Raw genomic sequence first — 15,753 nt, forward strand, 5'->3', positions numbered from 1 at the left:
TGTGTGTGTGTGTGTGTGTGTGTGTGTACACATACATACATACATATATATATATTGTATTTGTGCTGATATTTGGGCATATATATATGTTTGTGTTTGTGTGTGTGAGTGTGTGTGTGTATACAGTATATCTATATATATATATCTATATATATATGTGTGTGTGTGTGTGTGTGTGTGTTGTATTTGTGCAACAGTAAAAATATTGGGTTTCTGTCGTGATGGTCTCTTGTGACGAGCCGATAGGCAGAGAATGGAAGCAGAGAACTTCCTCCCATATTTGGGCATACCAGGGGTTGTGACACTAAATACATACATGCATACATACATACATATGTGTGTGTGTGCGCGCGTACGTACATACATACACACACCATGTATGTATGTATGTATGTATGTATGTATGTATGTATGTATTGTGTCACAACCCCTGGTATGTCCAAATATGGGAGGGAGCATACTGCTTCCCTTTTCTGTCTACCGGCTCACTCTGGGAGCCATTCAGGCAGAAAGCCATTTTTTATGTTGCCTTGTTGCATTTGTGTTGCATTTGTGCTGATAAATAAATAAAGGGAGACTAGTATAGATCTATTTCAAGCTATTTAGCTCTCATCAGCTAGATATACCCTTACTGGGAATCAAACCCATATATATATTGCACAGAACGTTTTTCTTTTACTTAGATGCACTAATTTTTTGTCCTAAGCACATAGTGAAATACCTGGTTAGCTCTGTTTTCTTTTAGCATTGCTGTGTTAAATGGAATTATCTCTTGCCCGTTTGTAAAAATCCAATTCACATTCATTCGCTGTCACATACCCAAACTATATTCCTTCCTGATTTGTTGTCTTTATTTATAATGGGTTGCATCATTTCTGTCCTGTCTTAACGTTTACAGCAAATTAAAGTGATGGCTTATCCCCCCCCCAAAAAAAAGAGTAAGAAGGGGGGAGGTGTTGTTTTCGAATGGGTTGGATGGGGAAGCAAAATGTCTACGATTCTGCTGAAGGCCGGTGGAGCCTGGAATCTGTTCAAGGACATCACAACAGGCGTCAAATTGAAGCAGACGGTTCCCATAACAATGAGAACATTTTTTACATGGACTACATTGAGAGGTTGGGGGATTGGCTTGGAAAAGTATTGTTTTATTCTATGGACTGAGGTTTAGAGTTAGTTTTGCTTCAACATTACTATGCGGTGTATTCAATAAACAGTAAGGAATTTTGGAAACAGAATGATCCTGGATTTTTATTTTGGATTCTCGAGCGGGATGTTGACCCTTAGGTTCTATCTTTGACCAGAGAGGAAAGGGTTGGCCTCTTCTGGATAATAACTCACCTAGTAACTGGTTGGCTGATGACGTTGTGAGATTGAACTGCTGTTCTAGGTACTTGCCAAGAAAGGCTGCGAAACCTGCCACCACTGCGATCTCCATGCAAGCCGCAAGAACAATGCAGGTGAACACCGGATTGGACAACAGGTGCTTAGTTACCTTTGGGATCACTAGAAGGAGGAAGAGAGAAGAATGGAGGGACAATTTCACAATGAGGTTTCCGATGGTCACCCTAATTTCTTTAATGGTGCATCCTTGGGGTTTTGTCCAGACTATCTATCAACACATCCCATGAACAGAAATAAAATTCCATGGGATGATTCTAGCTAGGGGGTGGGGGCAGACTCAGATACAGGGGATCTACCAGATGAAGCTTTGACCACATGAGTTCAAGCCATAGGTATCTGCTCCTCTATTTACAATCCATAGAAGGTCATCAGGGGTGATATCCAGGGTGGAAACAGAACCAAAAGAAAGAAACTTTGGAAGTTTCCACCAAACATTATGTCAGAGCGTGCACAGCATGGCCACTATTTTGAGACAACCCAGGAGCAAAATACAGTACACAGAGGTTTTGTCTTTCAAACAGTGGTTTATATACAGGACTTATATACAGTACATACATACACGTGTCAGGCAAATACTAGGCAATCAATCAATCTTCAACTCTACACAGAGAGCTACAATTGAGAGAGATACATGAGGAGAGAGCGACATCCTCAAATGGCCTCCCTTATATATACAGCTTCTTAAAGTGGCAGTAACCCTGCTGACTCATCCTCATGTCATCATCTCGGTTTAGAGCCTTACAGCAGCTGGTCAGCTATTAAATCATCATTACCCTGAGTCTGACCCAATATAATTAAAAACAAGCATTCACAGATAGAATTGCTCGTTCTACTGCATCCCTAAACTGGATCAGAAGATTTAATGAAAGAATACAACCTCATTAGCCAATCACAGCTAACACAGCCCAGTCAAGGAGTCCATTCCCACCAACACTGAGAGAACAAGCCAATAATATATAAAATGATTTTAAAAAAACCTGTTTTCTTACTAGCACAGATGATGTTACCTAGCTTGAGTAATGAAACATCTACAACAAAAAAACGAAGCTCAGAGAGCACCCAGGACTCCACAATTAAAACTGCCAAATGGAAGCTTGGATGTGGCATCTCCATCCATATTCTCCTAAATTTACTATTGGAGCATTTATTGATATCCATATTTTGGTTATTGGTTGAAATGTTCCTCTTTTGTTGTTGTTAGCTGTTGGAATATTTCTAACCTGATTCCTTGTTAAAAGGTATTCATAGCAATTGAAGGACAATTCAAGAGAGTACAAAACAATCCATCTTTAAAATAACTAATCAACGTAGATCAATTTAACAACAGCAAGAGAGGGGAGGAAAACAAAAATCACCAAAAAGTTATTTTTTTCCCTATTTCTCATTGAAGATTATAAAAGAGAATTTTCCTTTGAAATGTAAAGGACATTTAAGAAGTAGGACAACTTATGAAGATGTTCCCAAGGACGGAATGAGATGTCTTTACACTCCTCAGGGTTTGTTTTTTTTTCTGTTAAAAGTTTTAAACAAGAAAATGAAAACTAATGCCAACTAATATAAAGAAAAAGGAAAAAAAGAGATCAAAGCAAAAAAGTAGAAAAAAGTAGGAAAGAAAGAAAAAAGATATAAAAAGTGACTTCTGATCTTCACAGCAGTTATAAATATAAATATATTTAACCTCTCTCTCTAGAGTTACTCCATAGTCTTCTTTTTTTCCTGTAATCTATCCTATTTAATCATCAAAAATGTCATTTTTTTCCATTTATACATAAATGGCCACAAAAGCCTTTGAATCACCAATAAATTACTCCTCCAACCAAATCAAAGAACAAAATTCATCAATTTCAGCAAAATCTGAAATTCACCATTCCTCCATAGTGAACAGTGTTGAATATTTCCATTTCTGTGCATATAATCATCTTAGGCTCTCCTTAGTCTTGAAATGGCTACCTTCCTGACAGGGAAATGGCTCAGTGGCTAAGACGCTGAGCTTGTCGATCAGAAAGGTTGGCAGTTCGGCGGTTCGAATCCCTGGCACCACGTAATGGAGTGAGCTCCCGTTCCTTGTCCCAGCTTCTGCCAACCTAGCAGTTCGAAAGCATGTAAAAAATGCAAGTAGAAATATAGGAACCAGCTTTGGTGGGAAGGTAACAGCATTCTGTGCGCCTTTGGCATTTAATTATGGTGGCCACATGACCACGGAAATGTCTTCGGACAGTGCTGGCTCTTCGGCTTTAAAACGGAGATGAGCACCGTCCCCTAGAGTCAGGAATGATTAGCATATGTGCGAGGGGAACCTTTACCTTTACCTTCCTGACAGCCATAAACCATGGTTTACAAACCTCAAGTGGCCAACTTGCCTGATTTAATGCTGGGCAGAGAAATTCACCTCTGCTTTTCCCCGTGCTAGTTCTTATTCCTTAGAGAAAGGGGAAATGTTTTGTTGAAATTCATTTCAAAGGAGAAGAGAATATTGGGGAAATTCTACTGGGCAGAGAGGATAATGTCCTTGCACCTGTCAATTATAAGGTGGACAGAAAGAGGTAGCAATGTGCTTGCATGTGCATGTGTGTTTGTGCATGTATCCTCTCCTTCTGTCTCATGTATCGCTCTGCAACCAAACAATAGAGACACAGACTTCAACAGATAATTAGAACTGCAGAAAAAACAATTGCTACCAACCTGCCTTCCATTGAGGTCCTGTACAATGCACGAGTCAAAAAGAGGGCTGTGAAAATATCTACAGACCCCTCGCATCCTGGACATAAACAGTTTCAACTTCCACCCTCAAAACGATGCTATAGGGCACTGCACACCAGAACAGCTAGACACAAGGACAGTGTTTCCCTGAATGCCATCACTCTGCCAAACAACTAATCCTCACAACATGTCAAAATTATCTACTAAGACTGTATTACTATTATTCTTCTCTTCCTTCCTAGTACCCTTCTCTTTCCACTTACGACTGTAACCATATTGCTTGTATCTCTACAATTTATATTGTTTTATTTGTTTCCTAGTATGATTTGATTGCTTATATGTACCCTATGAGTATCATTAAGTGTTGTAACCTTATGATTCTTGACGAATGTATCTTGTCTTTGTATGTATTCTGAGAGCATCTGCATCAAAGACAAATTCCTTGTGTGTCCAATCACACTTGGCCAATAAAGAATTCTATTCTATTCTATTCATGGCAAAATCCTCTTTTCATCCATTCATCCAAAGACAGTCTTTGCTGTCCATGTTTCCATCCCTTGAGCCTCTTTAAAATATTGGTGCTACTGTCACCACCATGGGAGTTTGACCTTTGTGCGGGGGGGGGGGGGGGATGTTGAAGTCTCTCCTTCTCTTAAAGCAATATAATTTTTCTGCCCACAATTTGTTTAGTCCTAGCTCTGGAAAAAACAACATCTCTCTCTACTTTAATATCAATCAATCAATCAGAATAGAGCTGGAAGGGACCTTTGAGGTCTTCTAGTCCAACCCCTTGCTCAAGCAGGAGACCCTATATATCACTTCAGACAAGTAACTGTCCAGTCTCTTCTTTAAAAATCTCCAGTGATGAAACACCCACTTCAAGGACATAAGAATGTACTTCTTGTACATTAGTTTTGTTTGTGGATTTATCCTTTGTTGATTTTGGACCGTATTCACTGAACGCTACAAGAGCTATCTAGCATCTGTGTCTCTATCCAGCTGCCAATCTAACTCATCTGGACTATTAAGAGGTACCCAGGCCCACCTGGTGGTCACGGAATGCATTGCATGGATACTTAGTTTGATTTTGATGACTGGGTCAAGACCACAAAACTGAGACTGCCACAATGGTTGTAAGTGTGAAAAAAAAACAGAAGTCATTTTTTTGTTCATGCCGTAATAATTTCGAACAGTCACTAAATGAACTGTTGTAAACCAAGGACTACCTGTAGTTCATAACACCTTTGGCTCAGATGAAAAATCGTTTATGTGACGGGTTCAAAACCAGAGCAACCGTGCTTTCGTCACAGTGGCCTTTTAAAGTGGCGGGGGCAATGCACACCCATCACCGGAGGAGAGCAAGAGGCAACAAGGCTATTTGATCCTAGAAACAAATGTTCCACTTACAAGGGATCAAAGGTTGCCATGAGAACAAGTGGAAAACCTGCTTGCTGGGTCAAGCCAAGGTCATCCCAGAAGGTGAACCAGACTAAGCGTTAATGCCGTTGTCCTTCCAGCGTTCCGGATTAAAGCAAAAGGCTTGAAATGTTTTGTTTTTTCAAACAAACGGTTGGTAGAATCACTATTTAAGGGAAAGGAGTTAAGACTTGCAAGGCAATCTTAAGGCCTGCATCAGGTAATGAACCTAGTGTTGGGGCCCTCCAGCTGCCAGCAGAGCTGATGGCAGACTCGGACGAGGCTGGGGAGGAACTTGGGCCAGTCCTGGAGTCTGGGGAAGGATCAGATGAGGGCTCTTCATTGGAAGCAGAGATAGAGCCAGGGCTCTATCGACATTTCCCAGCCACCAGAGAGGCAGCTGCCTTTGGAAGCTGAGATAAGTAGGGAGGAAGAACAGCTGGGGCCTGTTCCAGATGCGCGTATATGCAGAGCTGTTAGGAGAGGAGAACAACTGAGGACAAGGAGTCAACTCAGGAAGCAAAACAAACGTGGACACTAAATGCCCCCTCCCTGGCTGGGGAAGGAAAGGGGAGTGGTAGTCGTAGGAGACAACAGTTTGGATTTCTGAAGATTTGGCTCATCGTGTTGGCTCCTGGCCTGGCAATTATCTCAAGGAACTGATAAGGTCTGTTACTGCAGTTAACTCTTTGAAGGACTATTGCCTGGACTTTTCAGTATGTAAATGCCATTAGTTCATGGGAGATAATCAGAGGGAAATAATTTTTGGGAACAAGGAGTCTATTTCTTGTTTCTGCTAAGGCTGGGTCAGAACATCTAGCAAGGCATTAACCTGTTGGCTCCCGCAGAAGCCACCTGGGCTATGAAGGAAGTGCGTCACCTCTCAGCTGCTGGAAGCAAGATGGATCATCGTTGGCTTCCATGGAGTGCGGTGGGAGAATCCCATTGCTTGGCTTTGGCCTTTCATAGTCCCCTTCTGGCAACATGGCTTCCTCTACCTCTGCTATGTGCTCCGGCCGGCGGGTCAGGGACTGTGGGAATCCAAACATCGGGAGAGACGAGAAGAAAAGTAAGGCACCACAGAGCAAGAAGCCAGCCCACCATGCGCCAATCCACCGAGGGTCATCAGGGGTGATGTCCAGCTTGCCTGCAAAGAACAAAGAGAGGAGGATGGTCTTTTACTTGGGTAGACAAGGACATCAGCATATACTAGGAAATCACTAGTTGGCGAAAAAGAGATTGGGTAACTGTCTGAAATAGTTCAGGGTTTGCTGCTTGAGCAGGGGGTTGGACTAGAAAACCTCCAAGGCCCCTTCTCTCTTCTCTTCTCTTCTCTTCTCTTCTCTTCCCTTCCCTTCCCTTCCCTTCCCTTCATTCCATTCTATTCCGTTGTACTCTACTCTACTCTACTCCTATTTCTATTCTATTCTATTCTATTCTATTCTATTCTACTCTACTCTCAACCTGGAATTAAGAAGAAACTTCCTAGTACTGAGAACAATTAACCAGTGGAACAGCTTGCCACTAGATGTTGTCGATGCTTCATCACTGGAGGTTTTAAAGAAGAGATTGGACAGCCCCTTGTTTGGAATGGAATAAGGTCTCCTACATGAGCAGGGGGTGGGGGGTTGGACTAGAAAACCTCCAAGGTCCCTTCCAACTGTGTTATTCTGTTATTTCTTCCACCATATGCAGGTTTCCTTTGTAACCAGTGCACAGGAGAAGAGGAAATAATAAAACATGTGCTGGGCCACAGCACGGGAATGAGGTTTTTTTTTTAAAAAAATGCTGCAATTTACGCTACCATGTTTAAAAGTAATGAGGCTATTTGGCACTGCGTTGCTGCTCTCTGTTTTGTTTTAAGAGCCACATTTCAGGCGTTTTGAAAACAACCACCGCTGAGAATCCATAGAAAGGAGGAAAGTACAATATTTAGCCTGTGGGTGGCTTGGATTTTCTTCACTGGAGGGCTTCCAGCAACAAATTTATTTTTGCAATTGCTTTTGGAATTTGCAGAGGCTCTTTGCTGACAGGTCAATGAAGACTCAATCATCCAAGCCAAAGGTGACTAAAGGTTGAATCATAGCAACGGGACCAATCTTAGCTGACAGTACCTTCCTCTTGTAGTTCTCTCAAATTTCCCCATATCTTTGTCCCTCTTTGTCTCTTTCTATATACCTAAGTGGAAGGGGGAATGGGACAGTTTGCCACAGCCAATTTGCTGAGGACAACTCGCTATGGCCAACTTGCTGCAGGACAATTTAACAACTCTGTTTAATTATTTCAAGTAAATAAAAATTATTTTAATTTTTGCCATTCACGTTTCATTCTCTCCCTCCTGTTGCATCCTTCCTTTAATGATTCTGTTCCCCCAGTCCTTTGATATGAGTGGAATTCTTGTCCCACAGTGACTTGTCCTGTGGCAACATGGCTGTGGAACATTGGCTATGGCGAGTTGGGCATGGCAAATTGTCATAGACCCAATGGAAGGGCAGCCCATGTCTTCTACTAATGGTGCTGCAAGATGGAAAGCTAGGAGCAACCTAAGTGAGGGGAGGGGAGGAATCCTGGGGGGGGGGACCCATCTAGAGTACAATTCATGAGAGAGACAAACACACACAGACACACACAGAGAGAGAAACAGACAGAGAGAGAGAGACAGACAGAGAGTGAGAAAGAGAGAGTGAGTGAGGGAGGGAGAGAGAGAGAGAGAGAAAGAAAGAAAGTAGAGAGATTGTAAACCAAGGGTTTATGCTCCATGACCTTAAGTCCTCTAGGTTAGAGGTACATAACTTGTCAAGCCAGTAGGGTGCACCTAAACTTTCAAGGATATCCCATGGAGTGCTATTGACAAAACTTAATAGGTTGGATTAGGACAGAAAACTACTTTTCATTTAATCCTCCCCCCCCACCCCGGTAAATTAAAACAAAATATAGATAAAATGAAAGGGACATGGCAGCTCAGTGGCTAAGATGCTGAGCTTGCCAATCAGAAAGGTCGGCAGTTCGGCAGTTCGAATCCCTAGAGCTATGTAACAGAGTGAGCTCCCGTGACTTGTCCCAGCTTCTGCCAGCCTAGCAGTTTGAAAGCATGTAAAAATGCAAGTAGAAAAAATAGGAACCACTTTTGTGGGAAGGGAACAGCGTTCCATGCACCTTTGGCGTTTAGTCATGCCGGCCACATGACCATGGAGACGTCTTCGGACAGCGCTGGCTCTTTGGCTTTGAAATGGAGATGAGTACTGCCCCCTAGAGTCGGGAATGACTAGCACATATCTGTGGGGGAACCTTTACCTTTATAGATAAAATGATTACCATTTAGTTAAATGTATAACTAAAGGATAATAATTTTATCTATATTTTGCTCTAAGAGTCTTCTCTTATAGCAATCACACTGAGACTTATATACCGCTTTACGGTGCTTTACAGAGCTCTCTAATTGGTTTACAGAGTCAGTATAGTATATTAAACATTCCAATTCGCTTATGATATCTGCAGGCCTCCAAGGCCAGAATCCCCCACTGTAGGATTATGTTATTACAGAATACAGAATAATGGAGTCAGAAGGGATCTTGGAGGTCTTCTAGTCCAACCCCCTGCAGGAGACCCTATACCATTCCAGATAGATGGTTGTCCAATTTATTCATAAAAACCTCCAGTGATGGAGCACTCCCAATTTCTGTAGCCAAGTAGCCATTCTACTTGTTAATTGTTCTCACTGATAGGAAATTTCTCCTCTTTAATAAGCTTCCATCTGTTACTTCTTGTCCAGTCCTCAGGTGCTTTAGAGATAATTACTATTGGTATCACCCAAATTGCTGTTTTGGGTGATACCTATTTTGTTTTAAATGAATTCTGACGTTCCCCAGAACGGGCCAAAATGTTAGTTTCTGATCTCTTTGTCAATGACTGATATGAGTCTCTAGTGTCTGCAACCTAATTGCCTTCCAAAAAAGTGTGCTCTTTGTGGCTTCCCCACCTACATAGCTGGCTTTGCACAACACACTAAATCATGTTGTGGCCTAAGGTGATGAGCTGCTTCACAACACGTGGACACTTCTGTAGGTTTCTACAGAAGCAGAATCCAAAAACACTTCCTTCACTTCTCCTTCGCCCCGGGCGTTTTGCAAATCCGGCTAAGACACTGCTGGAGACACTCGTCCTCTTACTGGCATTATAATACCAGTGATTTATCTTTATTACTTTTAAAACAATGACAGAAGAATAAAAGCCAAAAGGAACCAAACACAACGAAACATATATTATCTCTGCGAAGCAAAAAACATAACAGGTGCCCAAAATTAAATCAAACTGAAAATAAAAATAAAATGTAAAGTTTATGTAGAGCATCTGATTGCCAAACGTAACTTTACAACAGGCATGTTCATATGTCCTCTCCCTCCCTCCCTCTATATCTTTTTCCTCCCTCCCTCCCTCTCTCCCTCCCTCTATATCTCTTTTTCCTCCCTTCTTCTCCTCCTTTCCTCTCTCTTTCCCTCTCTCCCTCCCTCTCTCCCTCCCTCTATATCTCTTTTTCCTCCCTCCTTCTCCTCCTTTCCTCTCTCTTTCCCTCTCTCCCTCTCTCTTTCCCTCTCTCCCTCCCTCTATATTTCTCTCTCTATATATATATTTCCTTCCTCCCTCCCCCTCTCTCTCCTCCCCTGTATATCTTTTTCCACCCTCCCCCTGTCTCTTTCTGCATCTCCCTCTCTCTTTTTCCTCCCTCACTCTTTTTCCCTCTCTCCTTCTCTCTTTTCCTCCCTCTCTCTCTTTCCCTCTCTCCTTCTCTCCCTCCCTCCCTCTATGTGATCAGTCATAGGAAGCTTCATATGTTAGGCCTCCCTTACAGTATCAGAAGCATGCTTATCAAATTCCAACAGCATGAAAATGGTCCTATAGTACCTCCTAGTGGTCATGTAGAGAAAATATTGCAAAATTATTTTACAAAACAAAACCCCCCGAAATCCACATTGGATTCAGGTTTTAGGACTTTCAGTACGAAGCCCAAACAAATTGCTACAGCTCTTGAGTCTGAGTGCAAATGGATAAGAAGGGAAAAGGTACCATCCACAGCAACTATACCCACTTTTTTCTATTTTTTTTCCAAGTGTGTGTGCTTGGACATTTTTATTCTTATTTTTACACATTTAGATGTTGTGAAATTGCATTTAAAAACGGGAAACATTCCCTGCCTTTCAACCGGCATGCTTCTGATAAACCTAGCCTAATCAATTTCAGCATTTAATAACTGGATGTGGTTATGTGGTCTGTTGCTCACTCCAGCCAGCAATATTGATTTCCTTGCTTACCGCAGGGCAAAGAAACCTGGAATCCTGACAAGCACCCTTGATAAGGAAGAAGATCCTTTTCAAAATCGTCATTTTGGAAGTAAAAGATTTTCACCATGGATCCTGAGAAGAATGCATTTGGATGGCATGACCTTGATGCTTTTGATGGGCAAGTCAAATACTAACATCAAGTAAGGTTCTACATTTAGGCAAGAAAATCGAAATGCACAGGTACAGTATAGGTGGTACCTTGCTCAACAGTAGTAACTGTGAGAGGGATCTTGGAGTCCTAGTGGACAACCATTTAAATAGGAGCCAGCAGTCTGCATCAGCTGCCAAAAAAGCCAACACAGTTCTAGGCTGCATCAACAGAGGGATAGAATCAAGATCACGTGAAGTGTTAATACCACTTTATAATGCCTTGGTAAGGCCACACTTGGAATACTGTATTCAGTTTTGGTTGCCACGATGCAAAAAGGATGTTGAAACTCTAGAAAGAGTGCAGAGAAGAGCAACAAAGATGATTAGGGGACTGGCAGTCCAATCTTTTCTTGAAACGAGAATGATGAAGATGAAACTGATGAAGCCCCCATAACTTCTGAAGGCAACTTCTGTTCTATTGGTTGATTGTTCTCACTGTCAGAAAGTTCCTCCTTATTTCTAGGTTGAATCTCTCCTTGGTCAAGTTTCCATCCATTATTCCTTCTCTGGCCTTCAGGTGCTTTGGAAAATAGCTTGACCCTCTCCTCTCCGTGGCAGCCCCTCAAATATTGGAAGACTGCTATCCTGTCTCCCCTGGCCCTTCTCTTCGCTAGGCTAGCCATGCCCAGTTCCTGCAACTGTTCCTCATATATTTTAGTCTCCAGTCCCCTAATCATCCTGGTCGCTCACCTCTGCACTTTTTCTAGAATCTCAATATTTTTTATAGTGTGGTGACCAAAACTGGATGCAGTACTCTAGCTGTGGTCTTACTAGGGCTTTATAGAGTGGCATTACTACCTCACTTGATCTTGATTGTATTTCTCTGTTAATGCAATTTAGGATTACATGGGCTTTTTTGGCTGCCTCTGCACACTGCTGGCTCATGTTTAGCTGGTTGTCCACTAAGACTCCAAGATTCCGCTCAAAGTCACTGCTCTTAACTGGTCTCACCCAGTTTATATATGTACTTTTGGTTTTTTTTTAACCTAAGTGTAGGACTTCACTTTTCTCTACATTGAATTTCATTTTGTTAGATTTGTTACATTGAATTTCATTTTCTTCCCTCTTTCTCTTTTGATGCTTCATGGTTAAAGAATTTTCTTATCTGTGTGCAACCCCGGGGGGGAAAAGTTACCTACTTGTGTCAATGAAGACAGCATCCACATAGATTTTGGTACAGAGAGATCCTAGGATAAATCCACATGCCGGTCCAAACACCAGCATTGTAAACAGGATCCCTGCAAAGAAACACAGAATAACACAGTGAAGATTATGGCAAGAAAAGGGACTGTCCCATGTCTGGTGTCAGCAGCGAGCCAAGGTGGCGCAGTGGTTAAATGCAGCACTGCAGGCTACTGCTAGATCAGCAGGTCAGCGGTTCAAATCTCACCGGCTCAGGGTTGACTCAGCCTTCCATCCTTCCGAGGTGGGTAAAATGAGGACCCAGATTGTTGGGGGCAATATGCTGACTCTCTGTAAACCGCTTAGAGAGGCCTGAAAGGCCTATGAAGCGGTATATAAGTCTACTGCTATTGCTATTGCTATTTATTCTGGGGAATGTGGAAACTCACAAAATTAAAAGTCTATGGATATTCTCAATCATCCAGGTCACGGTTGTCCCAAAGGTGCTTTCCCAAAAGACAAGGGAACTTTCTATCAAGAAAGAAAGAAAACATTCTTTTCTGTTTGAGTAAGCTCTCTGTTTGACAGATTTCTCACCCATCAGTCAGTTCTCTGTCACATGTCACTGCCCTTTCTCTTCTGGCTTTTTGTGTTTTTTCATATCTAAATTGTAGTAGAAAACTGTTTTCTGTCTTTCTTTGCTCCTATTGTGTTGCCACCAAGAAAGTCCACCTCTCTTTTGGAAAAGCACCTTTGGGTCACAAAATGGGAGGGTTTTTTTCTGGGGCCCCCAATCTTCCAATGCAGGAAGTGGAATTCTAACAGCTGAGAATATTTGTAGCTCGGGGCCCGAAAACTGGAATCCTTGGTGCTCTCTGAGCTTGGCTGGTTTCTTGCAGATGTTTCATTACCCAACTAGGCAACATCATCAGTGCCAAACGTGGCACGACAAAACCACGCTCGACTAAGCCGCGCCCGATTAAACCGCATCGCTGACGTCATCAACAGGGCGACAACAGCGAGCGCAGAGAAAGAAGGGCGCTTTAAATAGCGCTTTGAAAGCAAGCCGATTCAACTTAAGGTAAGGGTTAGGTTTAGGGTTAGGTTTAGGGTTAGGTTAAGGGTTAGGTTAAGGGTTAGGTTAAGGGTTAGGGTTAGGTTTAGGGTTAGGTTAAGGGTTAGGTTAAGGGTTAGGGTTAGGTTTAGGGTTAGGTTAAGGGTTAGGGTTAGGTTTAGGGTTAGGTTAAGGGTTAGGATTAGGGTTAGGTTTAGGGTTAGGTTTAGGATTATGTTTAGGGGGTTTAGGTTTAGGGGTTAATTTTAGGTTTAGCGTTTACAGTGTGCTTCTGTCTCCGCGCTGTTGTCGCCCTGTTGATGATGTAAGCTACGCGGTTTCGTCGAGCGCGCTTTAGTCGAATGCGGTTTTGTGGTGGAACCAGCGCCAAAACAGACAGAAACCCCCTAACCCTTCTAGCATTGATGTTGTTACCTAGTTGGATAATGAAATGTCTGCAAAAGAACAACCAAGCCCAGAAAGTACCAAGCGTCTCACAGCAGAATTCTAACCTGATCTTCTGATATACTGTTCCCCCAAAATAACATCTCCCTGGATAATAAGCTGAATAGGGCTTTTGAGTGCATGCGCTAAAATAAGCCCTCCCTTAAAACATTTAAACGCTTGCGCAGCCAGTGCTCACTATTTCCTGGAGGGGAAAGAGGGGGAACATGCCCCACACACCCCACAAGCCCCTGCCATCCATGCGGGATGGCCTCGCAGAGGCCGCTACTGCAAACCCTAGCTACCATGCCCCTTTTCTTAGTGGCGGTCGCAAAAAGAGCGGCAGGCCCAGCGACATTAGGGCTGGCAAGAGTGTGCCAGAAACAGAGACACAACTTCCGTCCCTCTCCGGATCAGCCGATCTGTGGGCTGAGGTTCAGGGGCCTCCTGCACCTTAAAAATAATAAGACCTCCCCATCCAAGCTCTTATTTCAGGGGTCAAAAGAAAATAAGACCCTGTCTTATTTTCAGAGAAACACAGTATTAATTTTGTAAATAATTTTGAGTATAGTAGCATTCACTCCTTCAAACAGAGCACTTTGTTACACGTTATTGCTGAGATGAGCCACCTAAGAATGTCCCATTTCCCCCACTCCACCTTGCTCATAGAAACTGTTAGGAATATAATCTAACAGTTGGGTTGGCAATATATAACTCATGTAACAATGCTGTACTTGTTTCTTTAAAGCATACTGTAAAATGTGATTGGTTGCTGTTTTCCTCAAACGGCCATAAGAGGGAGCCAGAATGACTGTTAGCTCTCTGTTTTGTGCTAGGCTGATCTGATCTGAGTGTTGTGGAAGCTGGCTGTTAAAAAGTGCCGTGAGCTATTGTAAGTTTTGCAACTGCTAGCAAACTTTGAGTACTGAACTGATTATATGATACTGGACTATGTTATTTGGAGTATCCCTTAATTGAAAAACATTGATGACTGACTGTCTTATCCGTATGTGACTTGGACTGTTTGATGGACTCTGATACCTCTATTTCCATGAAAATAAAAGCGTATTTACACTGCAGTGTCTCTGTATGCTGGTTTGTGTGTTCTCCAACACAACTCTCACAACACTTATCTGAACGTACTCACTCTCCCAAAGGGGAGCTTACCTAACAGAAACCCTCAAACATAGTCCCCCACCCCAATTGCAACCAAGTTGTCATTTTTAATGTGGTGGAAAGAGAAGAGTCTTCAATACACAGAGCACGATCATATTGAGACATTTTAATTAAATTCAAATTACTGTGAAATTAAATCAAATTATTTTGGATCCATCCCCCCCTCTCCTATTTCTTTCAAGGTGGCGCAGTGGTTAAATGCAGCACTGCAGGCTGACTGCTAGATCAGCAGTTCAGCGGTTCAAATCTCACCGGCTCAGGGTTGACTCAGCCTTCCATCCTTCCGAGGTGGGTAAAATGAGGACCCGGATTGTTGTTGGGGGCAATATGCTGACTCTGTAAACCGCTTAGAGAGGGCTGAAAGCCCTATGAAGCGGTATATAAGTCTACTGTTATTATTATTATTTCTTCTGGTCTCATCAATATTAATTGTCAGCGGCTCCCAGCAGATTAGTCAAAATCCTAATTAGAAGGAAGCTAGACAAATTTTGCCAAGCAACTCAGTCCCCGAGATGCCTCTTGCTTGATAGATGATGGAGGCATTTCTTCAAAGACAAGACCTGATTATTCATTTCAGAGGTAAGAAAGTACGAAGACCAACACCAGGCCATTGTCCCCATTCTGGTTTGGCCAGAAGCATCTATGACTTGTTGCATTCTCAAGGGAAAAACACGATTTTAATCCTGGTATAGCTTTCATTTCATTCCCTGTATCTAACGAAGCGTAGCTCGTAGCGTAATTTCATTCCTTGTAGCTTGCAAAAATTTTGATTAGTGAACCAAAGCAACAGAAACATGAATGAACCCCTTCACTCATCATGTATAGGGACGGTGGTTTTATTTATTTATTTAGCACTAGCTCTTAGCAATATCTATATACTGCTTTACAATCCTCTCTAAGGAGTTTATAGAGTCAGCATCTTGCTCCACACAATCTGGGTCCTCATTTTAC

The 15,753-nt window shown here is 42.4% G+C and overlaps 1 protein-coding gene across 1 annotated transcript in view; it reads right to left on the reverse strand.

Annotated features, from left to right (window-relative positions):
- Nucleotides 1–15,753, reverse strand: part of SLCO3A1 (solute carrier organic anion transporter family member 3A1) — a 156,867-nt gene that overhangs the window by 21,894 nt on the left and 119,220 nt on the right. Inside the window, 3 exon segments of the mRNA XM_032232375.1 lie at nucleotides 1,339–1,503; nucleotides 6,398–6,664; nucleotides 12,146–12,244. Coding sequence (XP_032088266.1) covers nucleotides 1,339–1,503; nucleotides 6,398–6,664; nucleotides 12,146–12,244 — 531 coding nt within the window.

The sequence above is a fragment of the Thamnophis elegans genome, chromosome 16 (assembly GCF_009769535.1).
Source record: "Thamnophis elegans isolate rThaEle1 chromosome 16, rThaEle1.pri, whole genome shotgun sequence".
NCBI classification, from domain to species: domain Eukaryota; kingdom Metazoa; phylum Chordata; class Lepidosauria; order Squamata; family Colubridae; genus Thamnophis; species Thamnophis elegans.